General features: G+C 38.5%; 1 protein-coding gene across 8 annotated transcripts in view; it reads right to left on the bottom strand.

The window, feature by feature from the left end:
* LOC127411258 (gephyrin-like) overlaps positions 1-20,628 on the bottom strand; it is a 137,956-nt gene that overhangs the window by 81,409 nt on the left and 35,919 nt on the right. For all 8 annotated transcript variants that reach the window (XM_051646683.1, XM_051646685.1, XM_051646684.1 and 5 more), the window contains exons 2-4: positions 19,493-19,571; positions 10,530-10,587; positions 9,953-10,045 (exon numbers count right to left, since the gene is read on the bottom strand). In XM_051646683.1, the coding sequence (XP_051502643.1) occupies positions 9,953-10,045; positions 10,530-10,587; positions 19,493-19,571 (230 nt within the window). The remainder of the gene's footprint in view (positions 1-9,952; positions 10,046-10,529; positions 10,588-19,492; positions 19,572-20,628) is intronic.

Below are 20,628 nucleotides of genomic sequence, written 5' to 3'. Positions count from 1 at the left end.
TGCAATATAACAAAATTAGTAAAAAACTTTACACATAAGTACAGTAACTGTAAATGTAATAAAAGTGGTATACCAGATGAAGGGACAAGGGTTTTTTTTCAGGCAATTGACAAATTCAAATGTATTTTCTAAAAAATGTGTGTAAACCAATATAGAGTCAAGCCATTTAATATTTTTTTTTTTTTATAAAAGTTTAGGTTATAGAATGATGCCTTTTTATATGGGGTTTCTTGACTATATGAAATCATTTGTCACCATATTTTGATAATGACCCTTTTAAGGCCATGGCACACTCATAGCGAAGTGCTTCATAGTTCTTCGCTCAGAGCCAAAAAGACCCTCAAAAAAGCTGAGCAATGACATATTGTTTGCGAACATTCAAACACCTACCACGTGGCTGGGGGAGGCGTTTACATGTACATTTAAATATGAGGACGATAAAAACCACATGTAAAACGTCAACTAATATGCAGTGCTGGGCAGAATACATCTAAATTGTAATCGGGTACTGATTACAAATTACATGACAAAAATTGCAATCAGTAATCTAATCTGATTACTTTTGAATTACTTTTAAATTACTTCCAACTCTTTTATGTGATGTCATTGCATTTCTTGTGGAAGTTTCTAGAAATATGGACAGGTTCCTGGGGTGCATTACACAAACTTGGTCATGCAATTTCACCATTTTACAAATGCCACACTGGCCATTTGCCACCTGCTGAAAAGTTGTGCTTATTTGTTTGCCACCTTTGATTTATTGGAAGTTGAGTCAATTTACGTTATGTTCGACTCTTAGGGAAGCCTTTGACCAAGTGAACGTGACTGATGGTCAACGCCTCAAGTCAGACAATACACTCTCATACCCGTATTTTTCAATTATTAAGGATCAGTTGTATCGAGTGACACAGGACACTCAGACAAAGAGGATACAACCCAATTGTCAGTACCAATGAGCCGTCGGGAAATGTTATTCCAGACAGCTCATTATAATAAGATGGCGGGTCACTTAGGGCAGGAAAAAACACTAAACCGTCTGATGGCCCGTTTCTATTGGCCGGGCATTCGCGGGATGTTCGCAGGTAGTGTGCGGCATGCCGTGAATGTCAGCTGGTGAATCCCATGGCCACACCAAAAGCACCATTGCTCCCACTTCCATTGATCAAGGTTCCCTTCGAATGAATTGGCATGGACCTTGTCGGGCCATTAGAGTGGATGGCACACGGGCATCACTTTTTGTTGGTTCTGGTGGACTATGCAACATGATATCCAGAAGCAGTGCCTCTGTGCAACATCTCAGCAAGAAGTGCTGCAGAGGCACTCTTCAGAATAATCTCACGAGTGGGGATTCTGAAAGAAATCCTCACTAATCAGGGCACTACGTTTATGTCACATATATTACGCGAATTGTACGAATTATTGGTGATTAAATCGATTCGGACCAGTGTTTACCACCCCCAAATGGATGGCTTGGTCGAACGATTTAATCAGACCCTAAAGAATATGATTCTTAAGTTTGTGCACGAAGATGCTTGAAATTGGGACAAGTGGCTTGAGCCCCTATTATCTGCAGTTTGAGTGGTCCTGCAAGCCTCCACGGGGTTCTCCCCATTTGAATTACTGTACGGGCATCGGCCGCATGGTGTGCTCAATGTCCTATGGGAAAATTGGGAGGAGGGACCTTCAAACAGCGAAAACGAAATTCAGTACGTTCTTGACCTGAGAGCAAAACTCCCCACACTGGGGCAATTAACACAGGACAATTTACTCCAGGCTCAAGAACGTCAAAGCCAGCTGTATAATAGGGGTACTCGGCTATGGGAATTTACACCGGGATATAAAGTACTTGTATTGCTCCCCACATCTAGCTCTAAATTACTCGCCATATGGCAAGGACACTTTGAGGTCACACGGCGAGTTGTCTTTGGCGACAGTGGTTCTGGAGAGGGAGGAGCTCGGTCCAGATGTGAACTTAAAAACCACCGATCGAGTCATCCCGGGCACTTGCAGAGACCACCTCTCACCGGCACAAGTCACGGAGGTTGCCAGGTTGCAATGAGAATTCTCAGACGTGTTCTCACCTCTTCCCAGTCATACGAATCTCATAGAGCACCATATTGAAATGACCCCAGGGGTAGTGGTATGCAGTCGTCCCTACCGATTACCCAAACACAACAAACAGGTGGTGTGGGAAGAATTGAAGGCTATGCTCGATATGGGGGTAATAGAAGAATCCCACAGTGACTGGGCCAACCCGGTGGTCCTAGTTCCTAAGAGCGAAGGCTCAGTCCGGTTCTGTGTAGATTATAGAAAAGTTAATGTGGTGTCTAAATTTGATGCTTACCCAATGCCTTGCATTGACGAACTGCTCAATCGGTTGGGTGCGGCTCACTATTATTCGACACTGGATTTAACGAAGGGATATTGGCAGATTCCCTTGACTCCCATGTCCCGAGAAAAAGCATCCTTTTCCACTCTGTTCAGTTTACACAAATGTGTTACTCTTCCGTTCAGTCTGTTTGTGGCCTCGGCTACGTTTCAGCGACTCATGGACAAAGTTCTCTGCCCACACGCTGCGTATGCTGCTGCCATCTGGATGATATCATCATCTATAGCAATGATTGGCAGCATCACATCCAGCATCTGAGGGCCGTCCTGAGATCGCTGAGGTGAGCGGGGCTCATGGCAAATCCAAAGAAGAGTGCAATTGGGTGGTTGGAAGTACGGTATCTGGGCTTCCACTTGGGTCACGGACAAGTGTGTCCCCAAATTGATAAGACAGCAGCCATTGTGGCTTGTCCGAGACCCAAGACCAAAAAGGGGTGAGACAGTTCCTGGTGCTGGCTGGCTGGCTATTATAGTAGGTTTGTGCCTAATTATTCGGACGTCACCAGCCCGTCACCAGTCACCAGACTGATCTCACTAAAAAGGGAGTGCCAGACCCTGACTAGTGGATGGAGCCATGCCAAAAGGCTTTCCTGCAAGTGAAGACTGCACTCTGTGGAGGACCACTTTTGCATTCCCCTGACTTCTCTCTCCCTTTTGTGTTACAGACGGACGCATCAGACAGGGGGTTGGGGGCTGTGTTGTCCCAGGTGGTGGGGGGGTGGGGAGGGGGGCGCCCCATGCTGTACATTAACCAAAAGAGAGGCTAGGTACAGCACAATAGAAAAGGAGTGTCTGGCCATCAAGAGGGTGGCCCTCACCCTCCGGTACTACCTGCTTGGGAGGGCCTTCACCCTCTGTTCAGACCACACCCCGCTCCAATGGCTCCACCACATGAAGGATGCCAACTCGCGGATCACTAGTTGGTATCTGGCACTTCAGCCCTTAAAATTTGAGGTGGTTCACAGACCGGGGGCCCAGTTGGCTGTGGCTGATTTCCTCTCTCGGAGCAGGGGGGAGTCAGCTCCCCAGCCTGAGTTGGGCAGTGGGGGTATGTGGAGGTGGGGGCTTGGTCGAGCGCCGTGCTGTGGGGAGTAAGGCCGGGGGAGATGAGTGGTGAATTATTTCCACCTGTGCTTAACACCTGTCTTGTGTTTCAGTGAGGAGTGACGGGCATTTAAGGAGAGGAGCCAGCGGCAGATGGGGAGAGAGAGCCCAGCTGACAAGCTGCCTGTGTGTTGTTCATTTACCGTCTGCTGAAAAGCTGTGCTTATTTGTTTGTCACCTTTGATTTATTGGAAATTGAGTCCATTTTCATTATTTTCATTATCGCTGCTAATCGAACGTTTTTTTGTTTAAATAAAAGTGTTTTTCCTGTGTTGGAATCGTCGTCTCCCGCTTCCTAATTCCCTGGAGCTACGGAATTTGTTACAAATAATTACAATGTGATCATCAGGAGTTAAGAAAGTTAATATACTGTATCTTCAAATGCTTCTTTAAATTTGACATTGAATCCTTTGCAGTTGACAATATATTAACCTTTAGAAGGCAGAGTTTACATTGCACACACAGTGATGTTTTTTCCTCTTGTCGCCTTAAAATTATCTCTGTGTATCCAGTGGTCAATCTCTGCTTTAGACCGCTCCATCTTCACCTGGCTAATGATGAGTTTCGGGTCTGTGTGCAATTTGACAACTCTCCTCCTTTCCCTCAAGAGTTACTGAACATATATCGTAGTTAGGCTGAGTGAAAAATGTAAAAGATTTAAAAAATATAAAGAACAATTTACTGCCATTGCCTAATTAACAAGTAATCATGTAATCAATAAGAAAGTAACTGTAGTTCAATTATGAGTATTTTAAAATGCAATTTAATCCAATTACAAGCACTTGAGTTTCGTAATCTGATTACGTAATCCAGATTACAGATAATCAATTACTACCCAGAACTAGGGCTGCTCATTATGGCAAAAATCATAATCACGATTATTTTGGTTAATATTGAGACCACGATTATTTAACATGATTACTCATTGACTTTGGAAACATCATACATTTATTGAACTTCAAAACAGTGGATTTTCCTAAACTTGGAAACAGCAATGGGTAGGGGAGGAGGCTATTGTCATATGATAATTATTTTATGTTACGAATGGTAGTCAAATAAAGAAAAGCCTCCATCAGGGACGTTCACACTTCTATACAATGAGATCTACTTTTTCATCATGTTATTACAAAGATTTACCAAGTACAATAAAGGATATACATTATCACAATACCAAAATTTCAGTAGTCGTAATGAAATTTAATGATTCCAATACCAGCTTCAAAACCACAACAAATAATAACACTAACTAATATATTAATTATGGAAGAATGGTTTCAAGTTCATAAGTAATTATTCAAGACTAGTAAACAGTCAGTAATAAAATAACAATAAAAAGCAGCATTGAATAGAAATAGCTTAAAAATAATAGAACAAAAAAATACAAATTACGAAAATTCTGTGCTTTTTTAACAGTGTTAAAAGTTGTTAACAGCAGTATCAAGTATTCAAGTAAACATTCAGAATGACATGCAACATAAAACTACTTCTGGTCTTCACTTTATGATTATAATACATTAATACTTTTTAAAGCTACTAAAGTTATTCAGTCAAGAGCAGCGAGTGTTTTCTGTTGATTATTATAATGACACACTAGACGACAGCAGATCTATTAGCTTACATTTATACTTACAAGTCCGACATTTTAAAACAAATCCGCTTTTTCCTCCGCTGTTTACGTTCACTTTAGACATCACTCTCTGTGTTTACATGAATACCTCACCAAGACGGGCATTTTGGAATTTTGAAATGTATTTGACCGTTCAGGTGCGCATTAACGTGAGCATTTTCAGAACACACGCATGTTCATCACACACATACACCGCCTGTCAATCAAACAGGGCGCAGCTGTTACTAGATTGCTTGCGAATTATAAAATTATGTACTCTTGATTACTTTCAACAGCAGAATAAGAATATGAACCTTCTAAAAAGTGATACAGGCCTAGGCTATCACAAATATAGCCAGTTAATTCTTCGTTATTGAGGTTTTAATCAGTCTGTTTGTCTAGTCAGGCAAGTAAAATTCTCTTTCACTTGCCCCTTCAAAAATCCACTTGTCCCGGACAAGCGTTAATAAGATTAAATATTGTATTCAACATTCTCCGATAACAATTTTTTCTTCAGCAGTATAGCTCCTAAAGTAAATGTACGTTGTTATAAAGGAGTTTTAGACACTATTTTAGAAAACAATCCAAAAAAGACTAATCAGAAATGTATTTTGTTCCAGTGTATAATGGGCTAAGACTACACTCTCTCAGCTTTATGTTCACATCGATCCATCTTTAATTCACAAAAAACAAACTTTCTCTTCTTAATAGAGCTTTCTTCATGATAAGATGCACACAGTGAACGTGACACATATATTATGATTCACTACATCACGAGCCATCATGTTATAATCTAGCTGCAGCAAATGTGTGCGAGTGATGAGCGTCCCCGCTCAGAGTGTGCATCAGCCGGGAGAAGAATCAAGCTCTTCCCCGGTCACTTCACGCAACTCACAGACGCGGTGCTGACTGCACAGAGAAATGCCAGTTTTTATTTTCATAACCCGCTTCCTTATTATTTGAACTTTAATAAAGGATGCTTTAAAGATATAACGCTGGGGTGTTTCACTGCGAAACGGAATGTGGCACAATCATTTTTTTTTATCTCGTTTATCTTGTTTTCATAATTGTTGGAAGCCAAAATCGCAATTGAAAATAAAATTTGATTAATCGCCCGGCCCTACCCAGCACTGCTGATCTGACGTTAAAATGTGTTATCAATGACTTCAAGCCTCATTCTACAAGTAGAATTCACACAAGATCAGTAAAAGAAGTTGCTTTAATCACTCAATGATTTAAAAAAAAAAAAGTAACATATATGCAGTACATAATATGCAATTTGTCATGTTTACCTTTTGTATTTATGGCGCTAATGCACAAACACGCCAACATATGTGTCGATTACACTCTGTTATTGTAATTACAGCACATTTACTCCACACTTCACAGACCCAGACATGTTCTTCATGTGATTCACCCATGTCTCCAGTATATATATGTACATACACACAGTAAAAGCACACACATGCAACACTTCAGCTTCAGCACAAAAGACACAAAACAAACAAAACAGACAATTTCTCTCTCTTACACACATTCAGACACAGAAAAACAAAGACAAATGGGTGTGGGGGCATAAACCAGAGGTGGAAAGTAACAAATTACAACTACTCTTGTTACAGTACTTGAGTACATTTTTCAAATGTATCCTACTTTTTTAAGTATAAATAAATAATAGTACTTTTACTATTACTTGAGTTGATTAAAAATGAAGTATTCAACTTCGCTACAGTTATTTTTCACTACAATTATAAAGTACCAAAAAATACATAATATTTCAGAATTTTTGGGATGTTTTTTGGGAAGAAGAAATCGGCAAGTTATAAGTGCTAAATCCGTTTAAAAACTAAAACGCGTTGTGCTCGGCACGACGGAAGCCTGCAGGACACAGCATCATGAGCACATCAGCTTGCATATACTGCCGCCGGTATCCTCTCTTCTCTAGTTTCTCCAAGACTTTCTGCCCTGTCACTATACAAGAACTGTAATAATGTGATTTTCTGCATATTTCATTTTATTCTGGAAAGGAGCCATTCATTCAGGTACGAGGGAACCGTCTGAACACGTTTAACCACTGATCAAACTTCACTTGTTTTTAAGATAGGCAATGTTTTAACTGTGTCAAACATTAACACAATGTAGTTTGACATATATGTGGGGATATCTTGTTTAATTGCTACTATATGTCCAAAACAAACGTTTTAAATGCCTTAGAAAGATACAATGCCAATAGTGTCGGAAATTAACCACCGAAATTGACAAAAATATCCCCAAAATTCAAAATATGGGGGCAAAAAAATTTCTCGTGTTTTATTAATAATATCTGATATAGTTACAATTACATACATTGCGATCTTCTTTTGACTTTTCACTGAACATAATGTTTTTCCCACCATCCAGTTCCTCGCACCATCGCGCTCACAGATGGGCTCTCCACTTCTATCAATCCACATCAGCTCGGTATTGTACTCCCGCACTGAATTCCGTACATTCGTCACTCCTGTTCAAAATAAACTGTCCTAACAGGTAACATTCTCGCTCACGGTGCTGTACTGTACTTCCCTGCCCTGTGCTGCTGTTTATCTGTCTGAAAAACCTCATCCGCTAGAGGCCAAAAGTGTGTAAGGGATGGATGTTATATAAAGAAGGTATGAGAAATGAAAACTTAATGTATGCAAATGTTACAATTTACTTAATAATTATATCTCAATATGTTAAATAACCATAATGTTAATAAATAATTTATTATTACAACTGTAATGCAATAATACATATACAGAACAACCACTTTTAGTGTTTGAATCAGTCATATCTCTCACTAAACACTGTGTGAAATGTTTATGTTTGCCTTATTTTATTCAGTTGGCATGTAGGAGTTGATAACAGTTTGCTTAATAATCTCATTCCAAATCTGGATAATTGCTGCAATATCATAGAGGATACATTTCCTCCTCTATGATATTGCATTATATTAGTTTTGTACAGTATGTTAACTTAATAGCCAAAATACTTGGACATATGTGAATGAAAATAAACCTGAAATAGGAATGTGTTTCAGTCACAATGCACATTATGTAGTTTAGAGATGATTTAGAGATATTTAGAATGTTACAAATGGCTATTTCTATTTAAATAAATGTTGTATTCTTAAAATGTTCTGTTTGTCCAAGAATCTTCTTGCAGCAATGCCAGTCTTTCACATTAAGAAGCTGCTAGTTTAGATCCTGTGAGGAGTCTATTTCTCAAACTAGAGACTGCGATTTACTTGTGTTTTTGTTGTGCATCTGGGCATCTACTTCCCTCTCTATCCTGGTTAGAGATCCTTTTTTCAAAACAGTAATGTATGGAATAACCTTCATCTCTCTAAATCAATACACTGATCAACCACAACATTAAAACCACCTGCCTAATATTGTGTAGGTCCCCCATCGTGCCGCCAAAACAGCGCCAACCCGCATCTCAGAATACCATTATCTGACTTACCATAGACTTTGTCAGTTCGAACCAGTCTGGCCATTCTCTGTTGACCTCTCTCATCAACAAGGCATTTCCGTCCGCAGAACTGCCCCTCACTGGATGTTTTTTGTTTTTGGCACCATTCTGAGTAAATACTAGAGACTGTTGTGCGTGAAAATCCCAGGAGATCAGCAGTTACAGAAATACTCAAACCAGCCTGTCAGGCACAAACAATCATCCATGCGATTATCTAATCAGCCAATCGTGTGGCAGCAGTGCATAAAATCATGCAGATACGGGTCAGGAGCTTCAGTTAATGTTCACATCCACCATCAAAATTGGGAAAAAATGTGATCTTAGTGATTTGGAGCATGGCATGATTGTTGGTGCCAGATGGACTGGTTTGAGTATTTCTGTAACTGCTGATCTTCTGGGATTTTCACGCAAAACAGACACAAGAATTTACTCAGAATGGTGCCAAAAACATAAAAACATCCAGTGAGGAGCAGTTCTGTGGACAGAAATGCCTTGTTGATGAGAGAGGTCACCGGAATGGCCAGACTGGTTCGAACAGACAAAGTCTACGGTAACTCAGATAACAGCTCTGTACAATTGTGGTGAGAAGAATATAATCTCAGAATGCTATTCAGAGATGCGGGTTGGCACTGTTTTGGTGGCACCTACACAATATTAGGCAGGTGGTTTTAATGTTGTGGCTGATTGGTGTAGACTTTCAGGAGAAATGTCTCTTTTTGCCTATTTTTAAAACCAAAATTTGACTTGCAAATGTAAAGCAACTTGTAAGAACTCAATACCTCAGTAAATGGGGAAATACCCCACAGTATTGTGATTTCCGCATGGTAGGGCAACCATTTTCAGTTGTTGTAATAATAAGAAAAGTTTCTTGAGTACCAGATTAGCATTTTAGAATGCTTTTGTTAGGTATAGGTGATATAGTATATGTTTGCCATCACAGGTAAAGAAAAAATTGAATAAATACCACTTAAAACAATTATTTCAAACCATAATAATAATTTGGAATTCATAATTTTGGCAGTATTTTTGATCAATTTAATGCACCCTTGGTGAAAGGAAGCATCAATTTCTTTCAAGAACAAAAATGTTTTGTGTTCTAAAAATGGAAGCATATATACTATATATAATATATTTTCATAAAGTAACTTGTAACGTAATTACTTGAGTAGTTTTTCAGCAAACTACATATTTACTCTTACTTGAGTCATAATATTTCTCAGTACTTCTAATTGTACTCAAGTGAATTAATTCTTCAGTAGCAGTACTTTTACTTAAGTAAAAAAAAAAAATCAGTACTCTTTCCACCACTGGTATAAACACACTCACATGGATGCAAACACAAACAGGTGGGCTCCCATGTACCTCAGGTGTTACATCACGGGGTGCAAAGCCCGTTCCACCGGTGGTCAAGATCAAGTTGAGCTCCTTCTCATCACACCAGTCCACCAACGTCTCCTTTAATAAACACACACACATAATATCATGGATCCTGGCAGTGTCTAAAAAGAAACTTTCACTAGTAATGCTGTCTTGATTTTGAACAGCATATATACGGCATATTGTTTAATCATTTAAATCCTAACAGTTGGCCTATATCTATTAATTTATCATTTAAAACTTTCTGTAAAATGTTTTGTGCTGCCTTTATTTAAAATAATTCCCACATGGTTTCATATTTTGACATTCACTAATTTTATGTGTGACTTAAATGTCCAAAAACTTTCTGGGGCCTCCCATATGTAAGCTGGCAACCAAACACTGAAGCAGTGAATGAACATATGATGAAAAGAAGGCAATGTTTGAATATACTGCATTTTTTAGCTCAAGTGAACTCGAAATATATCATGTCATTAAACTGCTGGCCTCTAGGGGGCAGAAGTGTGCAAAGGTGTGTGTGTATGTGCGGCATGGTTTATGGAAGTGGTGAGGGAAGCGTTACCTTTATCTCGTCAATCTCATCAGGGACTATTTTGTATGCAGAGATTATGCCTCCGAGCCTGTGGGAGAAACACACACATACACACACACACACACACACACACACACACAACCGACAACACCTGTTAGTGCATGTTCAGTCCTAACGGCATGGGAGAAACAGAGTGATAGAGGAATAAAAACACAATGTGACAGAGCGTGGGAAAGAGCAACATAATGCCAGAGGTATAAGAAAGCTGTCAAAATACATCTCCACACACTCCACCCACAACAGCAGGGATGACAGTTAAAGAAGAAATATCCCTCTTTCAGGGGGCCCTTGCTGTTTTATGCATGTCTGCATTCTCAGGGGTGACGGCTCACGGAGGTTTAAACTTTGACAGTGCCGTTTTTAGCCTACAAAACAGGTAGTTTGGTGCAACTGCTAGTTTTCAAGCACAAGTCTCTATAATATAAACGACCAGGCATAAAAGAACAAATCATAGCAAATCATGTTCAAATTCTCAAGTGCAGCACCAACTAGTGGCTGCAGCCAGCAATAATTCAAGAAATGGCTCATATATGGGATTTTTACAAACAAGTAAGGGATAGTGGACTTTCTCGCAGAAAGTCATTATTGCAAAACTAAACCCCAAAAAAACATTTGTGAAAGGCGTCGCTGGTTAGACTCAAACCGGCATCATCTGCTTGAGCACCAAGACTTAAAGGAACAGTTCACCCAAAAATGAAAATTCTCTCATCATTTACTCACCCTCATGCCATCCAAGATGTGTATGACTATCTTCTGCTAAATACAAATGACGAGTTTTAGAAGAATATCTCTATCGCTGTGTAGGTCCATACCATGCAAGTGAATGGGTACCAAATGGCAGTCCTTTTTTATTATAAATTCTTCTCCCTGCCCAGTAGGTGGCGATATGCATGAAGAATGTGAATTGCTAAAAACAAAAGAATAAGAATGTGAAAGTCAAGACTGATAGTAAAAAATTACTTAAATATTGATCTGTTTCTCACCCACACGTTTCATATAGCTTCTAAAGATGTGGATTTAACAAGTGGAGCCTTATGGATTACTTTTATGCTGCTTTCTTTATCTACTTTTTGGAGCTTCAAAATGTTGGTACCCATCCACTTGCATTGTGAGGACCTACAGAGCTGAAATATTCTTCCAAAAATCTTTGTTTGTGTTCTGCAGAAGAAAGAAAGTCATACATATGGGATGGCCTGAGGGTGAGTAAATGATGATAACATTTCTATTTTTGGGTGAACAGTCCCTTTAATGCATCAGGAGGATATGCGTTAATCATTGTGCCACTGCTTTGACTAGAGAGGTTTTTTAGATTTGTATTAGGGCTGTGAATTAAACATTTTTAACGAATTAATCACTGTGATTTATTGCTATTAATCATGGTACATTAAAACAAACATTAAAATAAAATCATATATATATTTACTTTATAGTTTGTCTCAAAGAACATGCAAGTTATTGGTTAGTCATAATTTATATTAATTATTTAAATATGTATGTTCATGGTGAAATGTTACGTTTTTAGCAGATTTACCAGAGTTAATTAGACACATTTGTACAGGTATAAATCTTTTATACAAGCATATATATATATATATATATATATATATATATATATATATATATATATATATATATATATATATATATATATACACACATGTCATAAAATCAGTGGATATGCTGTAATTAAAAGTTAGGCAAAATATTCTAGTGTTTTCCAGTGGACTTTTTTCAATAATAGGATCAAATTGGCAGATTAAATTCATATCAAGCTTTATTGGCAAGAGAAACTTAAATGTACATTGCCAATGCATTATTAGACACTATTCATTCACATATAAAACATATTGAATGCTGAAGTTTAATTTGCTGATGTTTAAAATCTTGAATCTATCAATTTATCTGGCTGCCGATGAGTCTCTATCACGCATAGGCAGGGTCACTCTCGTGCAGTTTTGATTTTGACACCCCGGGTTAAAGGAGTTAGATGACAGTGAGTGAAAGTTTTGGGGCGTTTTCCCAGCCCTAATTTGTATATTTGTATATAGTTACGTTAAATACAATGTAGTTTTGCATCTAAATATTTCCTTGAAAATCAACAGAGCACATTTATCTATACATTTAAGTATTATGGTGTATTTCCCACAAAAGAGTGAGAATTAGAGAGAGGGGGGGGGGGGGGGAGAGAGAGAGGGAGAGCAGAGACTAAAAGAAGAATATGCTGAACACAAAGATGCAGAGCTCTTTAATCTGGTTGCCAGGGAAACCACTGGTGTGTGAAGATTGGGGGTTTGGGGAGACGTGCTTTAAGACGGAGATGAGTTTGGGATTTCAACCTGGGTATTTTGTTTGTGTGAGTGAGTACACATGCACACACACACCAACGCACACAAACAAAAAGAACTGGAATGAAGAGCTCGGAATCTTTCCATAGGAGTGCTTTCTGAATTTGGACAAAAATATATTAATAAGTAGATACGTTGGTTGGTTGACTACATGTGTGCGTGTGTACGGATATAGCAGAGGTTTCCACCTGTAAACAGCTAACACCATGTCCTAACCAGGTGTAATGAAACAGATTTACATTGACAAGTAATTCATCTGTTAAAACTAAAGGCAAAGAATTTATGCGATGCAACATAATCACAGACAATCAGAATATAATTGATGTTTAATACAGCGCTGCTTTTGGAGGTAAAAATATCTTTTTTTTTCTCCACAGGAGAACTGATTATTAATGATATCTTACAAGCCTTTATAGACAGATCTACCATGAGCTCCAAAGTTCTTAATCCATGGTATACAGTATGCTTCTGCTGAAGCCATCAGTCTGCATTATTTAAACTTTTTTTTTCTTTTTTTTATTGTGTTTAATGGTGGAATTTCTGGTGAAAAACTGCACTTGCCATAAATACTGAAGAGAAATATCCACCAATCAAAGAATCATTGCAAACAAAGTGCACCAAAAGAGCTCTGCAGCAACAACCTACTTCAATGACGCACTGTGAATGACGTAATAGAGTCGGTCTCCCTACACTCTCAAGCTATTTGTATATTTGTACATATCTGAATATTTTGCCATAAACTTAAAATATATACCTCAAGTCAACAATTATAAATCAATAATTTTATATTTTTACATTGTTTTTAATTTGATTGTCATCTGCATTGCTTTGTGGGATTGTAGTTCATTCCCTCATAAAAAATGAGAAAATGAAAACTCTCTCATCATTTACTCACCCTCATGCCATCCCAAATGTGTATTCTTTCTTCTGCTGAACACAAAATGAAGATTTTTGGAAGAATATCTAAACTCTGTAGGTCCATAAAATGCAAGTGAATGGTGGCCAGAACTTTGTAGCTCCAACAAAAAAATTATCCATTTGACTCGAGTGATTAAATCCATGTCTTCAGAACCTATATGATAGGTGTGGGTTAAGAAACAGATCAATATTTAAGCCTTTTTAACTATAAATCTCCACTTTCACTTTTAATTTCACATAATTTTTCTTTTGTTTTTGGCAACTCACATTCTATGTGCATATCACTACTTGCTGGGCAGGGAGGATAATTAATAGTAAAAAAGGAATTAATTTGTATCTGTTTCTCACCCACACCTATCATATCACTTCAGAAGACACTAGAATGATATGGATTACTTTTATGCTGCCTTTACGTCCTTTTTGAAGCTCCAAAATTCTGGTCACCATTCACTTAAAAGTCACTCACAGAAAGAAAGCCATACACATCTGGGATGGCATGAGGGTGAGTAAATGAGAGAATTTACATTTTTGGGTGAACTATCCCTTTAAGTGCACAGTCTTGTACCTTTGTCTTTTTGTCCGATTTTCAATTATGTTTTTTCTTCAAATCAAAATTTGTAATGTTGCGATTCACCTCTGAGCTGGTTGGTTTGGTTCATGGTTTTCAACTCTTTTATATGAAGAATAATCTAAAAACCCTATGGAAATAAATGAATGGGAAAAATCAAATCAATTCACCTGGACACAGCGCCATTACCACCACAGATTTATATTCAATATATTCAACTGATATGGGTTTTTCAATGGTTGACACTTGGGCCTAATACATTTAATAGCCCCAATCCTAATAAGTTTACATCCTTTTATGGAAGAGAACTTTTTGTTTGTTGCACTGCAGCTGGTAAGGAAACGTAACGCACTAATTTCTCATTTTTAGACTCTGAAGGAGCCATGTCATGTCCAGATCTCTCTCCACGATAATTTCCTGTCTCTTCCCTACTGTCTCCATTATAAAAAAGCGGCAAACTCTGATGAGTTAATAAAGAATTTCTGCAGGCCCACGGCAAACAATATTCACTTTGACCTTGGTGGCTTTTCTGCTCTTGGGTGAGGAAATGTCCATCTATATTTTTCAGGTGAGGACTCGGCTATCCCTCTATCAAACATCTGCCTCTCTATAGGTGAAGACGTCTGAACTGTCTCCATCCTGAGGACGATGAGCCGTGTGTGTCCCGCTATGATTAATGCAGCTCTATTTTTACCACTACTCGTTAGTAAAACTGACAGCTCTTCCGATTAATCAATTCACCTGAGCTGACAGAGCACTGGAGATGAGCTCACCAGTCAACAGTCAACACACACACACACACACACACACACACACACACACACACACACACAAACATACAGACCTCATCTATCAATACACTCTGAACTATTCCTACCTTCTGACTGTGCCCCATTCTTTCCTGAGACCTAAATCCTTCTGTCTCTGTCCCTCACCTTGTCCTTGGTCAAGGCATGAAGACTTGCTCTGACAAAAGCATTGGTTTTTGATTCTTAAAGTGATAGTTCACCCAAACATTTACTCACCCTCATGTCATCCCAGATGTGTACGACTTTCTTTCTTCTGCAGAACACAAATGGAGATTTTAAAAAGAATATCTCAGCTCTGTAGGTCCATACAATGCAAGTACATGGGTTCCAAAATTTTGAAGATCCAAAAGCACATAAAGCCAGCATAAAAGTAATCCAAAGACTACAGTGTTTTAATCTCCAGAAGCAATATGATAGGTGTGGGAGTGAAACAGATAAATATTTAAGTCCTTTTTTACCATCAATCTCCACACACTTTCACATTCTTCTTCTTTTGTTTTTGATGATTTGCATTCTTGGTGCATGTTGCCACCAATTGGGCAGGGAGGAGAATTTATAGTAAAAAAGGACTTACATTTTGATCTGTTTCTCATCCACAGCTATATCGCTTCTGAAGATACAGATTTAACCACTGGAGACATATGGATTACTCTTATGCTGCCTTTATGTGCTTTTTGGAGCTTCAACGTTTTGGGCGCTATTCATTTGCATTTTATGGACCTACAGAGCTGAGATATTCTTCTAAAAATCTTCATTTGTATTCAGCAGAAGAAAAACATACACATCTGGGATGGCATGAGGGCGAGTAAAGGATTTTTGGGTGAACTAACCCTTTAAGAATATTAGCCATCTTTGTTTCCATACAATGAAATGGAAGAAACAAAGAGAAGAACAGAAGAAAGAAAATCTTATGGGTTTGGAACATGAGGATGAGAACCAAAAGCAGAATCGTATCAGCAGATGTTGTCTAAAATAATCAGGTATTGTATCGGCACACAAATTTTGTATCCGTGCATCCCTAAAATAAGATTAAAACATTTTTCTTTTAAAAACTATAAAAAATAAATTTTAAAAACTGTATAAATAAATTCTCTTTTTTCACAGCTTCAGCTTCATCAGGTGCCATTTTTATTGCATTGTTGGATATAACCATAGCCAGCAAATTATAGATCTGCTGCCTTCAAAAATTGTTCAAATAAAAGCATCTTCTTGGACAGGATGTTACATCAACATCAGACTCGCACCTTGCTGCATTTCAACCTATGGAAAGCTCGACTACCCGAAAATGCAGTATTTTTTGGATTTCAGATACAGCCACTCACAACTAAATCTAAACTCACTGGAATGAAGAGAGAGAGATGGAAGGAGAATGAGCTCTCCTTGTCAAAATGTTGTTTAAGACAAGAAGGTTTCGAAAAAGTATGAGAGGTCTCAACTGAAGATCAGGAGAAGTAATGGCATACAAGAGGTCTGCATTATATGAAGATTCCTCACTATGCCTATTAGCAAGAGTGCATGCCGACACACAGCACAAAAGCACTCAAAAGTGCAGTCTCCAGCAGTCCAGTCCGGTGGATTTTTTCATGACATTTTGAACCACGACTGGTCAAAATGTGGTCGTCCATTCTTCAATACTATCAAAGTTTACCTTGTAATAGTTTACTTCCACTTTCCAAACATGGAAATGTCCAAAGGGTCTATTCTGGCCAAGAACTACACACTTAGGGTGTGTTCACACTTGTAGATCGGTTCTCTTGGTTCTCTTGGTCCGGACCAAAAAAGAAAATGATACATTTAGTCCTGGTTCACTTAGAGTTCACACTGGCATTTTTAACACTGAACCTAAAGATACAAAACAAAAGGCATAACAATAAGATCACAACCTGATTGGACAGCTTTTATAACGTATATTTTGCGATGGAACTTGCCGAACATCCAAAACAATGCTGGCTGCTGGGCGAAATGCGCTCGTTAGATTTTTATTTGTATATATGGTGCTATTTTTTACCAGCTGAGAACAAACGAAGAGCTAATAAAATGCGTAAAGGTGTCAAAACAGCGCCAGGAATTCCTCCGTTGCACACACAAACGAGGATATGCTGCAAGGATGGCTGACGGCGGTTCCGACACCTGTAGCGAACTGTAATGGACAACATAGCTCCTATGATGAGAAGAACCAAGTATGCTTGAGGTCAGTATTAGGCAAATGACTTCCTGTTATTGGTCCGTTTAGACATCTTTGGTCCATGCTGCATTCATATATCAATCGAACTGCACCAGAGTTCGTTTGGAAGCGGACCGAGACCCATTATTCACGCGGTCTCGGTCCGCTTGTTTGGTACGCACCAAGATTCAGGTGGCAGCGTTCACACTTGTTCAAATGGACCGCACTAACAGAGCAATCGCACCAGAGTTTGTTTTAATCTAACCAAACCTGTCAAGTGTGAACACACCTTTAGACAGGAAGAGGATATCTGCACTCTTAAAAAGAAAGTTTCTTTATTGGCATGTATGGTCAGAGACTATTTAGCCTGAGACGGACCACTGGTATTCAAATGAATGGGAGGAACTGGAACGCCCAATGCCTGTGGAAGTCCCGCTAATCAAATCTCCTTTTAGATACAGAAATTGCCTGTCAGTCAGCTCGAGAATGCGCATGTGTATTTGCTGAACTGGCCTAAAAAAAGAACATTTTTAGTATGATATGAGCTATAGTAGCATCATTTATGATACCATTGTTGTCAGATTTTACTGCTGATTTGAAATATGTTCTTTGATCGTAATCTTGACCAGCCATTTTGGAGATTTCGGTATTTCCCTATTCAAGTAAATAGGAGCTGTATTTGCCTTGAAAGGGACTTTGGTATGGTTCTATGATTCAGAACCTTTAGCATCCCTGGAACCATTGCACAAATGGTCCTTAGGAGTACTAAAAGATTCTTTAGACTATAAAAAGCTTCTTAAAAGAATAGTTCACCCAAAAATTTAAATTCTCTCATCATTTACTCATCATCTACAGATGTGTGACTTTCTTTCATCTGCTAGACTCAAATGAAGGTTTTTAGAAGAATTTTTCAGCTCTTTTTGTTCATACAATGCAAGTGAATGGGTGCCAAAATTTTGAAGCTCTAAAAATCACATAAGTCAGCATGAAATTAATCCATAAGACTCCAGGGGTTAAATCAATGTCTTCAGAAGCGATATGACAGGTGTGGGTGAGATACAGATCAATATTTAAGTCCTTTTCTACTATAAATTCTCCTCCCTGCTAAGGTCAATCTCCACTTTAACTTTCACTTTAACATTCTTCTTCATGTGTTGTTGGTGACTCACATTCTTCATGCATATCACCCCCTACTGGACAGGGAGAACAATTTCTAGCAAAAAAGGACTTAAATATTGATCTGTTTCTCACCCACACCTATATCACTTCTGAAGATATGGATTAAAATACTGGAGTCGTATAGATTAATTTTATGCTGCCTTTATGTGCTTTTGGAGCGTCAAAATTTTGGCACCCATTCACTTACACTGTATGGACCTACAGAGCTTAATTATTCTTCTTAAATCATAATTTGTGTTCTGCAGAAAAAAGAAAATCATACATCTTGGAAGGCATGAGGGTGAGTAGATGAGAGAATTTTCATTTTTGGGTAAACTATCCCTTTAAAATTTGGTCCTTTTAAAAACCTTTCACTGTAAGTGAAAACTGGTTCCTCAATGGAATCGCTGTGAAAACCACTCTTTTGGAACCTTTATTTTAACAGTGTGGCTGACATGTAAAATTACTAACCACAGTTTGCTTTTTGATGTTTATGGGCACTCAAGAATATCTCGTTTTATTGCTACTAACTGCCTAAAATAAACTCTTGAACTCTTTTACAGATCTGATGCCATGAACCTTGTGAACTTTGGAAAACTCAGTAACTAGTTGTCCCCTGAAAGCCCTCAATGTAGCAGCCTGGTGCTCCACAAGAAACTGTGAAGAAGGTTTGCTTCAAATTCTTTGTACTAAGCACCAATGAAGCTTGCATCCATGCATAAACAATAATGCACACAGAACAAGTATGCATTCCCGAAATCTGAACTGCTTTCCTTGATAGTCAGAGATGAGAACTCTTGATCATCATGGGTGACACTCATTTTGTGCTCCATTTAATGTTCCTGGAGCACAGAAAGTCTGTGAATGGGAAGCAATGGCTGTTTGGCAAAGTCCAATGGTGGACAGGGCATGAAACATGGATGGTAGTACTGGAAATAGGCAACAGTATGTGTTGTGTGCGAGTCACTTACAAGGACGGGTCATGGACAAGATCTTTGAGGTTGACTCCACTGCGGTCCTCAGCAAGGTTTCTGAAGCAGCTGTCACTCACTGCAAGAAGGAGAGAGAGGGCGAGAGACATAAGGCAATGGAAGAGAAAAGAGAAAAAGATCACATAATTTCATGGGAATAGCCAAATGCCCCTTTGTAGGCCGAATAATGTCTCATTCCTTAAATGTCACTTTTGTCCTGAGGTTTGAGAGAATATGAGTTATGTCAAAACACATTACTCAACAGTAGCACACACTGTTTTATGTCAGTTTCCACAGGGATTTTACAAGCAGGATGATGGTGAATAGAACCAGCACCACTGATAGTAAACATCAGCTGGGCACATCCTGAAGCACCAGTGCATAGCTACCAGCAGTTACTCCTGTAATTATTGTCCTAAAAAAGTAGTTAAAGGGATAGTTCACACAAAAATTTCTGTCATCATTTACTCACCTTCATGTTGTTCCAAACCTGTATGAATTTCTTTTTTTCTGTGAAACACAAAAGTATATGTAAGGCTAAATGCTAGCCTCAGAAACATTCACTTTCATTGTATGGAAAAAATAAGATGAATGGTGACTGGGGTTAAAGGAAGAGTTCACCCAAAAATGAAAATTCTCTCATTATTTTCTCACCCTCATGCCATACCAGATGTGCATGACTTTCATCTGCTGAACTCAAATGAAGACTTTTTTAGAAGAATATCTCAGCTCTGGAGGTCCATACAATGTAAGTGAATGGTGACCAAAACTTTGAAGCTCCAAAAAGCACATAAAGGCAGCATAAAATTAATCCATACACCTCCAGTGGTTTAATCCATGTCTTCTGAAGCGATCCAATACGTTTTGGGTGAGAGCAGACCAAAATAAAACTCCTTTTCACTATAAATCTTGACATCAGCAGTCTCCTTGGCATTCTCGATTTCAAACTCTACTACAATTCTTAGCACCATCTAGAGCACTGCATATGCGTCAAGTGCTTGGAAGTGTAAAGAAGCTTGAAATCTTGTTCTTACCTAGAGACTCCAATGGAAAGATTTACAGTGAAAAAAAGTTATATTTTGGTTTGTTCTCACCCAAAACTGATTGGATTGCTTCAGAAGACATGGATTAAAACA

The sequence above is a fragment of the Myxocyprinus asiaticus genome, chromosome 20, assembly GCF_019703515.2.
Source record: "Myxocyprinus asiaticus isolate MX2 ecotype Aquarium Trade chromosome 20, UBuf_Myxa_2, whole genome shotgun sequence".
NCBI classification, from domain to species: Eukaryota; Metazoa; Chordata; class Actinopteri; order Cypriniformes; family Catostomidae; genus Myxocyprinus; species Myxocyprinus asiaticus.
This window is presented reverse-complemented; position numbering and strand designations above follow the sequence as displayed.